Source organism: Neofelis nebulosa, chromosome 9 (genome assembly GCF_028018385.1).
Source record: "Neofelis nebulosa isolate mNeoNeb1 chromosome 9, mNeoNeb1.pri, whole genome shotgun sequence".
NCBI lineage: Eukaryota > Metazoa > Chordata > Mammalia > Carnivora > Felidae > Neofelis > Neofelis nebulosa.
Window position 1 is genome coordinate 11,797,496 of NC_080790.1, and position 19,004 is coordinate 11,816,499.

General features: G+C 40.1%; 1 protein-coding gene and 1 pseudogene across 3 annotated transcripts in view; one reads left to right on the top strand and one right to left on the bottom strand.

Moving 5' to 3' along the window:
- The window catches only part of NBAS (NBAS subunit of NRZ tethering complex), a 333,323-nt gene that overhangs the window by 279,223 nt on the left and 35,096 nt on the right, over positions 1–19,004 (bottom strand). For all 3 annotated transcript variants that reach the window (XM_058682573.1, XM_058682572.1, XM_058682571.1), the window contains exon 10: positions 1,161–1,299. In XM_058682573.1, coding sequence (XP_058538556.1) covers positions 1,161–1,299 — 139 coding nt within the window. The remainder of the gene's footprint in view (positions 1–1,160; positions 1,300–19,004) is intronic.
- On the top strand, positions 2,547–10,950 carry LOC131486127 (large ribosomal subunit protein uL11-like; annotated as a pseudogene).

Consider the following 19,004-nt stretch of genomic DNA (forward strand, 5'->3'; position numbering starts at 1 on the left):
AAATACATTCACTATAGGAAAAAACAACATGACACATTCCCTTATACTGTGCTTTACTTTAATTTCTTGGTTTCCTCCCTACTGGAAAAAATATCTGAGCAGCCACTGGAAAGGAGGCACTGTGCTAAGAACAGGATACATAATTTTGATCAAGTGTTTGATTTCCTGCAGTTTACATAAATAACCAAGATATATAACATTACAGGGTGGTCAATATGGCCGATAAATTATTCACTAATATCTCATTTTTCTTGGCTTTCTGGATACACAGAAAAAACAATTTCTCAGGCCCCTTACAGGCAGGAAGGGCCATATGATTAGTTAGAACGCATGCACGGTGAGCAGAAGTAACAGCAGTTCTGGTTTAAAAAGTTCCACCTTTTAGCCCTCTTTTCCCTCTTCTACAAACTGAGACAGTGGAACCTCAAGAGGTCACCAGCCTCTGTGTATTCTTCAGTCATCACTTGGAACAAACTGTTCAGGGGAGTCATGGCACCAAGAGCAGGCTCTGCCACAAATAAGGGATGAGTTGTTACCCGATAAAACACAGAAATGTCAGGAGTTTTCGTCTCTGTGACTGTTTTTATTATCACAGCAGAACCTAGCCTATACTGACTATTCCAGCACACCAGAATACTCTGCTATACAACAAATGAATGAATGGCCAGGTTTATCACCCAGGTGAACACAGACGAAAATGTCAGTGTACCATGGTGGTGAAATCTTGAACAGGGGAACTTCTGTTGTATTCTGCCACTTGCTAGCTCGGTGACCCAGGGTAGTTACTTAACTACGCTTTACTTTTGCCATCAACAGACAGGCTAGTAACAATACCTATCTCAAAAAGTGGGGGAGAATTAAGTGGGCTAATACATACAATAGCACTCAGAAGAGCCGCCAGCACAGCAAACACGTGGAATGAACGTTGACGTTTAAATAAGCAAATGTAAGTAACAGGACTACTGTTGTTCTTCTAACATCTGCTAATACCGTTACTAAAAATGAGACCAAGTTAAACACAAAATGCTTTAGATAAATTTGATGTTTGGAAGGAGTACCAAAATTTCACACAAAGTCACCTTCCTCATCCAAGACAAATTATTTCCTCCTCTCCTGCCTAAGCTCTATTAGCAAAGTGAAAGGCCATAACTAATACTTACTGCAGTGACCCTGTCTCCACCATTAGTAACCTGCTTATAATAAGGCGATCCTGAAAGAACTCTCCAGGCAGATAGGCCATAGCTAGACGCTTTGGATATGCCCACTTCAGCAGTTTCGCATCCACCAACCAGTAAAAGTCTAGAAAACAGAAAAATAAAAAGAACTGATAAATTGTAATATGAGTAAGAGGACATCAAAACAAGGAGAGCAGAAACAGTCACCTTCACAAAGAAAACTGAACTAAAAGTTGCTATATACTAAACCCAGAAGTAAAATATTTTAGAAGAAACAACCAGAAGAAAACCAGACGGTTTTTCACCTAGAATTCCACCTTCACTTATACAGAGGTAAGGCTTAAACACTCAAGTACCTGAAATCCAGATGGGAATGTTAAAGAAAGAGTAAAAATGTTTTAAGGTTGGCCCCTGAACACTGAAGAAATGGTCTGTATCAACACCAATAAACTCCATATCCAGATGCGTCCCACACCCAGATATAGGTATATTCATCACAGCATTATGCACAGTGAAGACACAATTACAGATGTTAGGGATGACAGCCAAAAGTGCTGTGGATAGGACAGTACTCTACAGTGATAACGACACTGAAACAGGACGACGCGGTAGTTCCCACGCACGTTATGATCTGTTTCCTCCAGTTGTTCTACTTTGTGAACAATTAGAGGCAAGCTGCCCACAGGGCAAACAGTCTGACATATACTAGAAGTTAAAAGACTGTGACACGACACAGACTAAACTCATTAATAATGAAAACCAAACAGTCATGATGTTTTTATTGACACATAAATGATACACAGCATATTAGTTCAGGTGTACAACATAAGGATTCAAAATTTGTATATACTGTGAAATGATCGCCGTAGCTAGTTAATATCTATCCCATACACAGTTACACGGTTTTTTTTCTTGTGATGAGAGCTTTTAACATCTACTCTGTTAGCAACTTTCAAATATGCAATAGAGTATTTTTAACTGGAGTCAGCACCAACAGTCATGATTTTTAAAGTTACAGCATTCACTAAATCTAGCTGAGAACTATGTAACAGGCATTATAATCATCTATTGGGAAAAAAAATGTTTAAAGGTAAAATTATGATAAGTTAAAGGAAGCACTACACCTACCAGTGAATTATTCATTGTTCCCAATGACAATAAAGTGGAACACGAACAGAAAAGAGAAGTCACAGTTTCACTGGTCTTGTCCATGTAACACTGCCCCAACATGATCTACCACTGTCCCAAATGACAGAAAATAATTATCAAGCTCCCTTTAAAGCAAAACACTCATATTGTCACCAGGCTCCCATTTTGTCAAAAAAAGGATGTACTTCATCACACAAATTAGTCCTTACCTTTTTCTAGACCATGTTCATAGAAACAGCAAAACTTAAAAAACTTGAGTTTCTGCATAGAAAATACAAGGTAAACAAAAACAACACTTTAAAAGGCTCTTTAGAGTTGGCGTATCAAAAGGATTTACTTAAAGAGTAAAGGAATGACCAGGGATATACCTATGAAACAAGAGTGGCCACGAGTTGACTGTTGAAACTGAATGACAGGCACAAGGAAGTCAATATATCGTCTCTATGAACACGCTTCAAATATTCCACAATGAAATTTTTTTCAAAAGTCATTTTGTTTAAAAAAAAAAAAACAAAACAAAAACAAAAAACAAAAAAAACCTCTGGGAGTGCCTGGCTAGCTCCATCAGTAGAGCATGCGATTCTTGATCTCAGTGTTGTGAATTTGAGCCTCACACTGGGCGTGGAGATTACTTTATTATATTTTTTAATATGAAATTTGTTGTCAAATTGGCTTCCATACAACACCCAGTGCTCATCCCAACAGGTGCCCTCCTCAATTCCCATCACCCATGCTCCCCTCCCTCCCACCCCCATCAACCCTCAGACTGTTCTCATTTTTTAAGAGTCTCTTATGGTTTGGTTCCCTCCCTCTCTTTTTTTTTTTTTTTCCTTCCCCTCTCCCATGGTCTTGTTAAGTTTCACAGGATTCACATAAGAGTGAAAACATATGGTATCAGTCTTTCTCTGTAGGACTTATTTCACTCAGCATAATATCCTCCAGTTCCATCCACGTTGCTGCAAATGCCATGATTTCATTCTTTCTCATTGCCATGTAGCATTCCATCGTGTATATAAACCACAACTTCTTTATCCATTCATCAGTTGATGGACATTTAGGCTCTTTCCATAATTTGGCTATTGTTGAAAGTGCTGCTATAAACGTTGGGGTACAATTGCCCCTATGCATCAGCACTCCTGCGTCCCTTGGGTAAATTCCTAGCAGTGCTATTTATGGGTCCTAGGGTAGATCTATTTTTAATTTTTTTGAGGAACCTCCACACTTGATCTCAGGGTTGTGAATTTGAGCCTCACACTGGGCATAGAGATTACTTTTTAAAAAATCCTCTGACTAAACAGAAACAAAACAGGTAATCCTGAATATTAATATTTCTGAATATAATCTCAGTGTTTTTTGAAACAGAAAACATGTTTTTCATAAAACCTATCTTTAAAAATTAGCAACCTATCATTATAATAAACGTAAAAACACTAAGAATTGAACAAATTCCCAAAAGACCAGGATAACTAAAATAATTTTCCTCTGCTCAGTGTACAACATATATATTTATATTAACAACAGTATAATTCTTTTCTCAAGGGATTCAATATTATTATTTACTCTGCACTACTATGTCATGGAGGGGACACATCTAATTTTCAGATAAAAAATATACACAGTTTTTGGCTCTCGGCTTGGAGGAGGCGAAGGTGCAACTCTCTTCAGTCATCCAGAATCCGGGTTCATCCAACACCAGCCGCCTCCACCACGCCACCTAAATTCAATCCCAGTAAGATCTAAGTTGTATACCTGAGGTACACCAGTGGGGAAGTCAGTGCCACATCTGCCCTGACCCCCAAGACTGCCCCGAGTCTGTCTCCAAAAAAAGGTTGGTGATGACATCTCCAGGGTAACCTGTGATCAGAAGGGTCTGAGGCTGACAATGAAACTGACCATTCAGAATAGACAGACCCGGATTGAAATGGTACCTTCTGCCTCTTCCCTGATTATCGAAGCCCTCAAGGAACCACCAGGAGACAGAAAGAAGCAGGAAAACGTTAAGCACAGCATAAGTATCACTTTTGACGAGACTGTGAACATTGCCCGACAGATGCAGCACCATTCTTTAGCCAGAGAACTTTCTGGAACCATTCGAGAGATCCTGGGGACTGTCCAGTCTACGGGGGGCAATGTTCATGGCCACCACCCTCATGACATCAGAGATGCATGAACAGTGGTGCAGTGGAATGCCCCACTAGTAAGAACTACAAAGGAAAATTTTTCAATAGAGGATCATTTGACAATCAAAAAATAGTAATATGTATACATACACACGTATATGTATAAAACTAAGTTGCCTGACTACTGAAGAGGGAGATACAGAGCTAACTGAAATCTCAGATTTCTTATCTCTTGTTCTTCATGCTAGAAGACATGTCCTCGCCATGATTTTTGAGAAATATCATAGCCATGTATACATCAAACTGGCTACATGCAAACTCCATTAAGAACAAAAGAGATCCAGGGACGCCTGGGTGGCTCAGTCAGTTAAGTGTCCAATTCTTGATCTCAGCTCAGGTATTGATCTCGAGGTCATGAGTTCAAGCACTGCACTGGGCTCCTCACCGGGCATGGAGCCAACTTCAATAAATAAATAAATAAATAAATAAATAAATAAATAAATAAACAAAAGAGATTCAATACCTGCTTCCAAACCTTTCCTCCATTAATGCCTAATTGAGGAGTAAGTGGAAAAATGATGGAACTAATCACATACTGTCCTCACTAGATGACAAAACCATGTAACTTGAATGAAAACAGTCAATGAAAAAGAAAGAAGTCTGAGGCCCAACCCAGCACAATATACAGAATAAATGTTTCCTGAGTAACTGAATTTAAAGCTCCAACTTTCTCCTTAAGTAGCACAGTGAAAGGTGCCAGAGCAACTCCACTTCCCCCTGCCAGTCCCTAAGCTTGCTGGTTCCAGCAGCGAGGTGTGAGAAGATGAGGCAGGGAAAAGGGGAAAGGTCAAGGCCACAGCGGGGAGGGCGAAAATGGGGGAAGGGGAGGATTCACTGATAAAGATAGAACTAAACAAGGCTAAGCCGATAATCTGATAAAGGAACGTGTTAACAAAAAAATTTCAAACTATTTATGAAAGACTAAAAGCCATGAATACAGAGAAAAATACCATGTTCTTTGACACACCCTCAATACCTGAAAGAAGTCAACTCTTCATCTATAAATTGAATGCAATTTCAAATAAAATCCCAACAGAATTTTTCATGGGACTGAACACATACTAAAAGTAAGCAAATCTGAAACTTACACGAGAGTGAGCAGTTCTAAGAAAAGCTAACTCCGTTCTCACTGCTAATCGTTCCCTTTGTGAGCTGTGCTTTGTGCGTCTTCATCTGCAAATACTTTCCTACCTGGGGTCATTAAGACATTCTCCTTCAAATTCCACCATATTATACCTAAACCTTACAGGGGTGCCTGGGTGGCTCAGTCGGTTGAGCGTTCAACTCTTGATTTAGACTCAGATCATAATTCCAGGGTTGTGGGATTGAGCCGCACATCAGGCTCCATGCTGAGCGTGGAACCCACTTAAGATTCTCTTCTCTCTCCCCACCGCCGTCCCTCCCCTGCTACTCTCTCTAAAAAAAAATTAAAATTTTTAAAAAATTTTAAATTTCTATTTATACAATGAAAAGATAAATCACACACCAGATGAACACACAAAAGTAACAGAGTATTAGCAAAGAATGTATATAGATCTCCCATAATCAGCCCAAAACAAAAATGGACAAAGCATTAAGCAAGTCACAAAAGGAGAAACCCAAAAGTCAGTAATGCAGATTAAAACAATACAGATTTAGGGGTGCCTGGCTGGCTCAGCTGGTAGGACATGTATGTGACTCTTGATCTTGGCATTGTGAGTTCAAATCTCCATGTTGGCCACAGATACGTTAAAATAAAAAATGAGTAAAATACAGAGAATGTTTAAGAACACAGTTAAAGTACTGGTGAAGCTTCAAATTGGAACGATCATTTTGGAGAATGATATGGCAAACCTAACAAAAAGACATACCTGACAACCCCATAAACTATGTTCTAAGGACATTCTAGAGAAATTCTTGTACAGGTATATTTATCTCATGGTAAAAGAAGATTTTGTGCAGCACTATTTATAATGCAGGAGAATTAGATGTATTTTAAATGCTTAAAAGGAATGGATAAATTCAACAAATTATTCAGGAAAACATATACAACAACAATAGAATGGATACGTAGATAACAGTAGGTAAAGAAATGGGGGGGGGGGGGGGGGGAAGGCATGCACCAAAATCTTGAGAGCAGCTACCTCTAGAAAGGGATGAGGAGACAAAGGAATGGAAGGAGGGAATTTGGGGAATTCTGTTTGTACTGTCTCTTTTACTCATGTATGTGTATGTACATGGACACACACACACACACACCCCTTAAGTAAAAAAGAAAACGTTAGTATTTGTTAATTCTGAGTAGTAGATACTTAGGTATTCATGACCTCATTCTCCGTATTTTTCTCTTTAACTTAAAAACAGGAACATCGAGATACAGTATCCCAAATCATGTACATAAATTTTGCCAGTTAGTGAAGTCCAGGAAAGAAAATGCAGTAAACTGGCTTTAGCACATAACACCCACCCACAAGTCTAGGCAAATACTGAAAATAAAATCAGCGTATCATTTACTTTGTGGCATTTAGAGGTTTTCATACATTAACGGTTATAGCTTAAGCATTCCGTGATTTACTGCTGAAAGGATCGTTAGATTTTTGCAGAAGTCAGCCCGCACACAGATAATACTCTAGAAAATAATTTACAGCATTAACATTGTTCTGTTCCAGTGAATTCCTCCACTCAGAATACTTCCTTAAATATACTGGATATTTGGCTTAAGTGCTTACTTTAAGAATCATATTTTGAAGTAATGGTTTTAAAATTTTTCTATAAAAACATAAAGCAAAACAGATTTTCTACAGTGCAAATTAAGTTCTCTAGATTAAAGCACATGAGGTGTGGGAATTGTAACTGTACTTCTTGACAAAAAGGAGAGAAAGACTGACCTTCCCAGTAATCTTCAACCTCAAAATTTTGTGGAAAATGGGAATATCATAGGTCTAGGTATCAGGCATCAGATTCCAGTACCTCTGCAACAAAGTAACTATGTGATGTTATCCCATCAATATTTACTAAATGCAAATTGTGTGCTAAGCAATGCGGAATATGGAATTATGGCAAGCAACTGAAGAAGGTTCGTGATGAACTGTTTATAATTCTTCTTGGAATCCATTTGTAGTGTTACAGTATCTCCCAGTTCATCAGCATCAAGCACGGGGTGGCTCTTAGGGCCGTGCTTTCGATTCCCACCTGCTTTCCTCTGCTGGCCCTGGAGGTACACTGATCCGCAGGAATGAAAATGAGCGGCCCCACTCCTGGGGGGCAGAGGCCGGGGGCGGGGCAGGGAAGCGGGGAGGGACAAGTCAACACAAACCACTGCAGCACAGGACCTCTTCAAAGACCTCGGAAGTAGGTACAAAGACAGCCAAAAGGACAGTACGTGGAGGAAGGAGCCAAGGAAGGCTTCACAGTGAAAAGTTTATCTTTTAAACGATTTCCCGAATAAAGGGATCAGGTAAAGAACATTCCAAGCCCTGGGAATTCAATGTCAAAAAGCAGAGTGTCGTTTGTGAAACGGTGTCTGGAGAACAATGAATGCAGTGTGTGCTTCTAGCCTATAAAAAGGGAAGCAGGAGGGGGAGAGAAAGTTCAAAGGGGTCCTGAACACGACAGAATAGTTTGTCTTGCTCCCTTCTGGGCCCTTGCCACCTTCCACCTTCCCTTCCCTACCAGAAGTTATTTAAATCACACCTCCATTAGCAAACTCGGAGCCACTTAGGAACAGAGATTGGACGTGCCTCCTTCATAGCATTTACCACAATTGTTTCACGCAAAACACATCTATCTGTGCGCTATGTGCAAAGCACTACAAGGAACAAAGATAAATAAGACACAGTCCTTGTCCTTGGCTTAACCTCCCCGGGCTTCAGCTCTCCCACCTGAGAAATGAAGGGGCTGAACCAAATGACGGATGAACCTCTTCCCCGGCTCTGACATCCTAAGAGGCTCAAACTCAGAGCAGGAACACAGGTATCAGACAACAAAAATAAACTGTGACAAATGGAGCCAAAAACACAAGAAGAGGTGAATTAAATGAGCAGGAGTAAAGGCGGTGGCCGAGCAGAACAAGGGGCAGTGATACGGGGGTGGTCAAGGCCATCTGAGGAAAGGCAGCTGGGGACAGAATGCGTGTCCCTAGGCATCACCCCACATGTGACACTGATGAACCGGGAGAGCTCCATGTGACACCACAAATTGTTTCCAAGAAGAATTGTAAATCGTTTATTAAGAAGGTCCTTCAATCTGTAATTGTTGAAAGAATCTGCCATCTAGTGGCTCAAAACTTCTGAAAGCGGAGGAAGGAAGTTTGAAATAGGAGAAACAGCTGTATATGCTCCGTCCAGTGACCGGTGGGCTTGTGGCATACAATCCACAGAAAGGGAAGAAGGAAGAAAAACACTACAGCTCTCAAAATTTTAAAGCGCCTAAGATCATGCCTGTCAAAATAAGGGCTCAAGAATTGTTACCTACTGCTTCACAGCTAGAAGTCACTCCTCTCTTGGGATAATGGAAAATGTTCCCCTCATTTTAATTCATCTTCAGTGTACCTTACACATTCTTCATTTCAAAACCTTTACTACTTCAAAATTTAAGATTCCGCTGATCTCTCTATTAGATTAAGAGCTTACAGGAAGAAAACACACATAATTGGAACTCATTCAACAGCAGTGGTTTTCAAACGTTCGTATGCATCACAATCACCTAGAGCACTCTTAAAAACAGTGAACACCTCCAGAGGTCTAATCGAGTTGGCCTGGGATGGAGTCCAAGAATCTGAGTATCTAACAATCTCCCCCAGTGATTCTGATGCTGCTAGTGCAGAGACCACACTTTAAGAACGCAGCTTTGTATGATGTTTGAATCTATGATCGGAGCTCTGGAGGACACGGCTCACTAGAAATCAAATTATGAAGCATGGCACGCTTAAGGATGATCACAGAAAACTAATTTTAATGAATGGTTAGTTTTTAAAGGCAAAACAATGAGAATTTTTCTTCAATAGGAAAAACACTATAAAAGACTGGTTAGTTTAGTAACAAAAAATCATAACATTTTCCTACAGTTTAATAATTAGGCATTTAATATATTTAAAATTGAGGGGTACCTGGTTATAAACTCCTTAAAACACAATTTATAATAATTCAAAATCAAGAGGTGTGAGGAAATATATAAAGTTCAATACTCTTTATTTCCTATCTTTCAAGCAGAACTGAACCCATACTGGGGCGCCTGGGTGGCGCAGTCGGTTAAGCGTCCGACTTCAGCCAGGTCACGATCTCGCGGTCCGTGAGTTCGAGCCCCGCGTCAGGCTCTGGGCTGACGGCTCGGAGCCTGGAGCCTGTTTCCGATTCTGTGTCTCCCTCTCTCTCTGCCCCTCCCCCGTTCATGCTCTGTCTCTCTCTGTCCCAAAAATAAAATAAAAAATGTTAAAAAAAAAAAAAAAAAAAAAAAAAGAACTGAACCCATACTGAGATAGATGGTTGGATGGCATAGAACAGAGGTCAGCCAACATTTTCTATAAAAAGCCAAAGAACACATATTTTAAGCTCTGTGGACCATAAATGGTCTCTTTCACAACTACTCAGTCACAGTACAAAAGAGCACAGACAACGTGTTAAAAAAAAAAAAAAAAAGCGTTACAAAGTTCTAATAAAATTTTATTTGTGGACACTGAAATTTGAACTTCCTATAATTTTCATGGATCATAAAATTTTGGGGAGGAGGGGGGTTTCCAAACATTTTTTAAAATGTAAAATCCATTCTTGGCTGATAAGCTACCTTAAAGCAGGTCAGATTTGGCCCACAGCCCACGGTTTTCTAGGCTCTGGTACAGAGAAAAGCTTACTGAGTGTGAGTATCAGACGACCCGAGTTTACCACATAGAGTTGTATCATCCTAGGAGACACTGTTAACCTCTCAGAGCTTTGGTTTCTCCAACTATACAAGAGCAGCTATAATACCATTTTATTGGATTGAAGATTGAAATGCAATAAATATCTGGTAGTCCGTAAAGACTCTAACATTTTTCAATTATAACCTTAATACCTTCAGGTTTAGTCAATTCAGTATCAGTTCAGGAAGCGCCTTCATTTTTCAAGGTACTGTGCTAGCAGTGTAAGAAATGCTTCGTAGGGAAACCAAATTTTCCCTGCCCTGAAGGAATTTACAGTCCCATGGGGTAATGGGGCTGTGATTTCACCTAAAAAAGGCTTGAAAAAACCTGTTTCAGGCCTTCCATTCATATAGTTGTTTAACCTGAGCTCTTACATTTTAATTCTTCCATTCCCAGGCTTTCATTCATTTACTCAACAAATATCTCATTGAGCGCCCTATGCACCAGGCCACATTCTAAACTCTGAAAAAAATAGCTACAAATAACGCAAAGTTCCTGCCCTCATGGAGTTTACATTCCAGTGCATCAGTATTGCTTCTCCCCTTTTTCAGGCTTTAACAAAGCCAAGTAAATGTTAACAACTGAACCATAATTTACTGATATTCCATGCAAAAAAGCATTGCGATAAGCATTGATAATACAGTGCTAAGACCGGTGCAGATAAATGAAGGAAAAAAAAAAAAAAACAAAAAACAAAAAACAAGGACATTCCAAGCAGAGGAAAAAAGAAGAACCACGAATACCTTTAAGAACAAAATCATTTTGAGAAATCTAAGAATATATATATATAGGTCTAGAGTTATCTAGAGCAAGAGTCAGTAAACTACAGTCCCTGGACCAAATCCAGCCCACTGCCTATTTTTGTGAATAAAGCTTTCTTAGAACACAGTCATGCTCATTCATTTATATATTGTTAAGGCTGCTTTCAACACGGCAGTGCAAGAGTTGAATAGTTACATCAGAGACCATGTGGTCCTTTACAAAAAAGGTGTGCCAATCTTGGTCTAGAGCAAAGAAACATGAGGGGATGTGGCAGAAGGTTAGAGAGGTTAAAAGACCAAATTATGAAAGGCCTTTAATACATTGGGGCATCTGGCTGGCTCAGTCTGTGGAGCATATGACTCTTGATCTCAGGGTTTTGAGTTCAAACCGCATGTTGGGTGTGGAGATTACTTAAAAATTTAAAAAAAAAAATTTTTTTAAGGCTTTTAACACTAAATTAAGGAGTTACATCTGTATCTCAATGGCTAAAGGAAATTAGAGGATTTTTAAGTAGGTGATCAGACTTATATCGGACTTGTACTCCGTGCTGGAAACACAACAGAAAAGAAATTAGAGGAGACCAGACAGGAAGCAGGGAACACACTTGATAAAGTGGAGAGTGTCTGAGCTAGAAGAATGGCAGGAGAAATAAAGAGGCAGAGACAGATTTAATACATTGAAGAGAAAAATAATCATCAAGTTGTTAAGATTCGTAAGAATGAGTTAAGAATTATCTAAAGCAAATCTCAGGGCACCTGGGTGGCTCAGTTGGTTGAGCATCCGACTTTGGCTCAGGTCATGATCTCACAGTTTGTGGGTTCGAGGCCCACATCAGGCTCTGTGCTGACCGCTTGCTCGGAGCCTGGAGCCTGCTTCAGATTCTGTGTCTTCGTCTCTCTCTCTCTGACTCTCCCGCTCTCTCTCTCTCAAAAATAAATGAACATTAGGGGCACCTGGGTGGCTCAGTCGGTTGAGCGTCCGACTTCAGCTCAGGTCATGATGTCATAGTTTGTGGGTTCGAGCCCCGCATCAGGCTCTGTGCTGACCCCTTGCTCGGAGCCTGGGGCCTGCTTCAGATTCTGTGTCTCCTTCTCTCTCTGCCCCTCCCCCACTCACACTTTGTCTCACTGTTTCTCCAAAATAAATAAAGGTAAAAAAATTAAAAAATTAAAAAATAATAAAGCAAATCTCAGGGTTCTGGCCTGGAAGAAATGCTATATACCAAGATTCAGGAATACAGGAGAAAATGCACATTTGGAGGTAAAAAGCGATTAACAGAATATAATTGAATATGAGGAACTTGTGAGCTAGCTACCCCAGAAACGATGTTCTGTAAGCAGGTGAATAAATAGCTGTGTGGCTTACAAGTGACTTATGGGATACAGATTTGGGAGATATCACATACGCATTTAAGTGCTGACTGGAGTTTGCTTAAAGTTGCCTATAAAAATATATAGAATAGGTAAGAAAAACAATGGCCAAAGGACTCCACTGAAAATCTACTAGAATTAATAATCAGGCTTAGCATGGCTATAGAACACAAGACCAATTTACGTAAATCAACTGTATTTCTATATACTAGTAATAAGCACTCGGGGAAAAAAAATTAACTTTTCCAAATTTTCAGACACCAGTGTACCTCTTTCCAATGATTTATGGCACACAAAAAAATATTATTTATAAGACATTTATTTAAAGTCAACATGCTTTTCCTTTTAATTTAGCTTGGTCATAATCACAACTCTGTTGACATCATGGATTTTCTATACAAATTAGTATCAAAGACTTGTGCATGTCCTACCTAAAGCCACCACACATGTACCTGTTACACTTTGGGAGAGGCAATGCAAGCAGAATAGAAAATAACACGTAAGATGGACGAATTTCCCGGATGCCCAGGTGACAGTGGTGATCCCTGTCATAAGAGGTACAAGGGGACACACACAGGTTTTTGGAAAGGCAGATGTTCTTGACTGAATGCACCGGTGTGCAGGTCTTGTAACTTGTCCCAGGCCAAACTGGGGAGTAGGGAAGTGATGGCAATGCTGAATGGGTTTTTCGATGCACGTGCACACACGTTCTACGCATATAAAGAACAAACACGCTCTTAGGAGGTAGAATTTGGATACAAAAGTTCTACTGGCAAAAGCCAAATACGTTAGATGATGGCTGTTTTAATTTATTGACGAGGGGAATTCTTCCACGATGTATCCATACACCAAATCATCACATTACACACTTTAAAAATACCTTACAATTTTGTCACTTCTACCTCAATAAAGCTGGAGGAGGGAAAAACAGCTCTACCGGAAAGGCTATTCTTACCATAGTCATGGAAAAATCCAGGCACTTCAGCTAGGTCTATAATGCCCTTTTTCTGTCTGTACTTACTGAACAAATTTTTTATTATATTTGGGCTTTCCATATCGGTCTGTTGAGACAAGTGGCCTGGCTCATGGGAGTTCATTTTCAAAATAAAATATTAAATTTTCAGTTAATATTTGCCAAGATTTTAAGGTCTGTGTCTAGATTTTTTTTTTTTTACATGTGGATGTGCAGTCACTTAGCACTATTTGTTGAAAAGACGGTCTTTGCTCCATTGAACTGCCTTTGCTCCTTCATCAAAGATAAGCTGGCTATGGGCACCTGGGTGGCTTAGTTGGTTAAGCGTCCAGCTCTTGATTTTGGCTCAGGTCATGATCTCAACCGTTCATGAGACTGAGCCCCGGGTCAGGCTCTGCACTGACAGCACGGAGCCTGCCTGGGGTTCTCTCTCTGTTACTCCCACCTACCCACCTCACACGTGCCCTCTCTCTCTCAAAATAAATAAATGAAATAAACTTTAAAAAATTAGCTGATAAAAAAAACCCACATAAATATTAACATCAATCTTTTGAGCTTGGTTAGTTCCTGAGAGCGATATACTCTCTGTAAGCTGAAAAATTCAGTTGCTGGGGCTACAAAGCCAGAGTATTGACTGAGGTAACCTTGCTAAAGAAATGCTTGCTAACTGGTGGAAAACTGTTCGGGTATCAAATCAGGCTCCACGAACTTTTGTTTTACTCCTGTTCGTCATCCCTACACCCCACCAATGCCTTAGCAGCCTGGCACGCAACGGGCTTCCAAGGAATATCTACAGGCATAGAATAAACACACTCGTACATTCTCTCCCCCTGCCGCACCCCATGGGGCTACACAAGAGAATAAAACCACCGAGCTGTGTTACTTCTACACCTATGTCCTACACAGTCAGCTCCTGACAGGCTCAGATCTGGCCTCGGAGCACTTCTCAATCCAGTATTCCCAGCAGCCACAGCCTATGGAGAGGAGAGACACCTAAAATGAAATTTATTCCTATCCTTCATTAGGACAACTTCAAAAGCAAGATATCTTGTATTCATTTTATTTAATCTTTCAGAGCTTTAGCGCAAAGGTTCTCAAGAGGGATGGGGGATTATAAAGCCTTTTAACACATGCTGAGATCCCATCCTACACCTTACCTTATCAAGCCTTCAAGAGTACAGCCTACGTATGCGCATTTTTTTTAATTCTCAATAAGTGATTCTGTTGTCCACACCTCGTTAACAACCACTAGCCTAGCAAGCAGAATATCCATAGAAATACTAATAATTTAGACTTCCCAGATGTCCCTGACCCTGTTTCCTTCCCTCAACCCACAGCTGATGCCAACGGTCATCTAAAGACTTAACTCCCTCCCAATCCTTAGGATGGATTTAAGCAACTCTTCTGCAAAAGCCCAGTATGTTCAGCATCCACCCATCTGGTCAATTTCATGCCTAACTTTGTATCCAGATTTCAGAACTACCCAGGTTCTGAAACTAAATTCACCTTCTACTCCAACATTAGTAGTTTAATTATTAAAGTCTTTCTCAAACTTGTTCTCTCAGGAAAAAAAGTTCTCCCTTTGAACCCTAGCTCCCCTCTCTAGTGAGCCCCATGGACTGCTAGGTATCCCTGACAATGGGTCTATCTCTAATGCCTACTACTAAAGTCCCTACCACAGTCTTCCTCTGTTAAATGCTCCGTAGTAGTCTATACTAGACCAAAGGTACTTGAGCAGCTTAATAAAACCATCTACTGTCTGTGCCCAGTGCAGCGCCAGCAAAGAACAGTCCAGAAAGAAGGACTTCCCTTGAGATTACACAGCTCAACAGAACCAAGAACAGAATTGAGATCTCCTGTCTCCTAACCCACTACACATTCTACTATGTCAGAAAAGCATTTATTTTTTTAGTTTTCTATTTGTCGATAAAATAAAATTAAACATCACTCCTTCATTCCTGTAAAATAAACTAAAGAGTCTTCTTTTAGCTCTCTACTCCCAAGAGGAAGGCACAACAGGTATCATAGCTCCAAGTAGAAGCAAAAATTCAATCAGGCCCAAGTTACTTCTTTAAATTGCATTTCCGTAAATCTTTGCAGAGGGATTGTAGAGTAGTCCTTATAAGGGGGGAGGGGGGCAATAACTAAAGTAAAAGATTTATAAAGATCTTTTATAAATACTTTTTTGTACATAATTGTAACATAAATTGTTTTTAATGTTTATTTATTTTTGAGAGAGGGAGAGACAGACGGAGCACAAGTGATGGAGGGTCAGAGAGAGAGGGAGACACAGAATCTGAAGCAGGCTCTAGGCTCTGAGCTGTCAGTACAGAGCCAGAAGCTAGGCTCAAACTCACAAACCATGAGATCATAATCTGAGCTGAAGTTGGACACTTAACCAACTGAGCCACCCAGGCACCCCTATGTAACTGTAACATAAAGGGGATGAGCCCCTCCTATCAAAGAATCTCCAAACATAGAAGTCTTCAACTTAAAAGACAGCCAGCTTGGTGCGCACCTGGGTGGCTCAGTCAGTTAAGTGTCTGACTCTTCTTTTTAGGTCAGGTCATGATCTCATAGTCCATGGGATCGAGCCCCACATTGGGCTCTGTGCTGGTGGTGCAGAACCTGCTTGAGATTCTCTCTCTCTCTCTCTCTCTCTCTCTCTCTCTCTCTCTCCCCCTCTCTCTCTGCCCCTCCTCTGCTCACTCTCTCATTCTCTCTCAAAAATAAAATAAACATTAAAAAAAAAAAGACAGGGGCGCCTGGGTGGCTCAGTCAATCAAGTGTCAGACTGGCTTAGGTCATGATCTCACAGTTTGTGAGCTCGAGCCCCGCATCAGGCTCTGTGCTGACAGCTCAGAGCCTGGAGCCTGCTTCAGATTCTGTGTCTCCCTCTCTCTGTTCCCCCCTGCTCGCAACTGTCTCTCTTTCTCTCTAAAAATAAATAAAGATTTAAAAAAAAAAAAAAAAAGACAGCCAGCTGAAAGCTGCTAAGGACCAAGAAACTGCTGAGTCACACATGACTACGTATCTGTAACATATTCTGATGAAAACAGATCACAGGATACAGCCAAGACACTCCATTTCCCTGTCTCTCTGAAGACAAGTGCCTGTAAAGCCAAAAAATTTAGTCTGTGAAGCTCAGGAGTCCCTTATTCACATCCAAAAGCTTTCACCTCTATGAGACAACGCAGCTTTCTCTACAGACAACAGCACCCTTCGTTTCTCCTCAAAAAAACTGACCTGAACTTAAAAAAAGGAGAATTTTCTCATGCTGGAGAAATGAGAAATTGAGAGGTAAAATGAAAAAATCCTTAATATAAGGTCAACTCGATTACTGACATTCATACTTCTCAGGTACACTCTGCACATTAATCTCTCAAATGCCAATAGCCAGTACATTATCACAGGCCAAATGTACTCTCACTGCAGTGGGAGATAATCAGCAATGATCAGAACTACAGTATTCTTTTCTAGAAGCAATCTTTCATAAAGCTATTAATCTTACCTAGAGTTTAGGAAAAATTCTTAACGCAATTTATACCTAACTGGTCCTCCAGCTGTCAATATAGCATATCTTTTCTAAGTTTATTTATTTTGAAAGAGACAGAGACAGCGTAAGTGGGGGAGGGGCAGAGAGAGCAAGAGAGAATCCTAAGCAGGTTCCACGCCATCAGCACAGAGCATGACGTGGGGCTTGAACCCACGAAACCATGAGATCATGACCTGAGCCAAAACCAAGAGTCAGACACTTAACCAACTGAGCCACGCAGGTGCCCCGGCGTATCTTTTCACTTACCAATGCCTGGATTCTCACAGAATACACATGACCTTAAGAACCAGAAAGACAGGCACTATTACAGCAATGTAATGTTCTATTTAGACTCATAGGTCTAAATAGAACTTATACCTCCTAGGAAAATAAAATTTGCCTGAGCCCTTAGATAAACCTTTAAGGTAAGGAACTCTCAACACTACTCTCTTCACAAGATCAAATTTAAAGATTTATGGGACTCACCTCCATTTTCCCAAAGGTGATATATGAAGAGACTGGCCCTTCTGCATATGCTGCTGAACCCCTTCCCAATCTATGTCCAAGACTCTTTCCCTTCCATTTTGTGCCAGTGAAGTTACCATCCTGTCACCTGAGAACTCATCACACCACAAAATTTTGGACTTCCCACTAAGTACTAGCTTTTTTTTTTTTTTTTTTTTTTTTTTTTTGGACTACTGCCTTTATCCCATGGGTATAAAGTGTTCATGTATTTAAAACGGCTAAGGTTTTGTTTAGGGGAAATCAGAAGCCCACATGAGATGACCAAATCAATGCGCATAAGGCATAGCCCTCTAACACTTCAGGATGCCATTACTTAGAGGTATTCCTCAGTCTCCTCTGAAATGAACAGCTTTCTGCAGACCACGGCCTCCCTATACCACCTCTGAGCCTTGCTCGAAATAGCAGCAGCTCCAATCAGTGCATCAGTTACCTAACTACTCTACAACTGGAGTCCTTGTAATCTATAACCTACTTTAAGGCAACCATAGCTTATTATCCCCTGTAAATGCTGTTTCAAGTTCCTTCTATTCAAACTGTATTTGCCCTAAAATAGTTGATTAAGATGAAAAAAAAATTATGATCGTCCAAATGCTTGGATTCTTCCTTTGCACAACAGTGACACACATTATTAGTCATGGTTCTTTTTCCACAGACAGTAGGAGTATCTTTCTTAACATAAACATGAATAGCTTTCTTAATATAAAAAAGGTTCAAATGAAGTGTTGTTTAAAGGGTCTCTTTTTCTTTCTTACTCATCCTTTATATATTACAGTTTTACTGAAGTTATGATTTATACTCCATGAAACTTGCCAGCAGGAGAGAGAGTTAGGGGTAATGGAAATACCCTAAAACTGATTGTAGTAGTGATTGCACAATTATGTACATTTACTTTAAAAATCACCAAATTACACACAAAATCAGTATCAAAGAGTCATCAAGGATTCAAGACATGGGTGGTTCTCTGAGGTGTCGGAGAAGGCATGTTCTCAGAGACTTTTTGACACTGTTGAGATGTAAACTAGAGTCTAGTAAAAGTTACATTCAAACACTCTTTGCGTAGTTATCAAGGAATTTTTCAACATTCAAAGTTGACTACATCAGATTTTGCTTACAGAAATTTACAGTGGGGGCGTCTGGGTGGCTCAGTCGGTTAAGCATCAGACTGCGGCTTAGGTCATGACTTCACGGTTTGTGGGTTCAAGTCCCACATCGGCTCTGTGCTGACAGCTTAGAGCCTGGAGCCTGCTTTGGATCCTGTGCCTCCCTCTTTCTCTCTGCCCCTCCCCTGCTTATGCTTGTTCTCTGTCTCTCAAAAATAAATAAAAATGTTTAAAAAAAATTTTTTTAATTAAAAAATTTTACAGTGAAGTTAGAAACAAAACTTTAAAAAAAAAAGTGATTGCTGTTGAAAGTGGTGTCATTTAAAAATAGATGAAGTCTTCCATTTGAACTCAACTCAT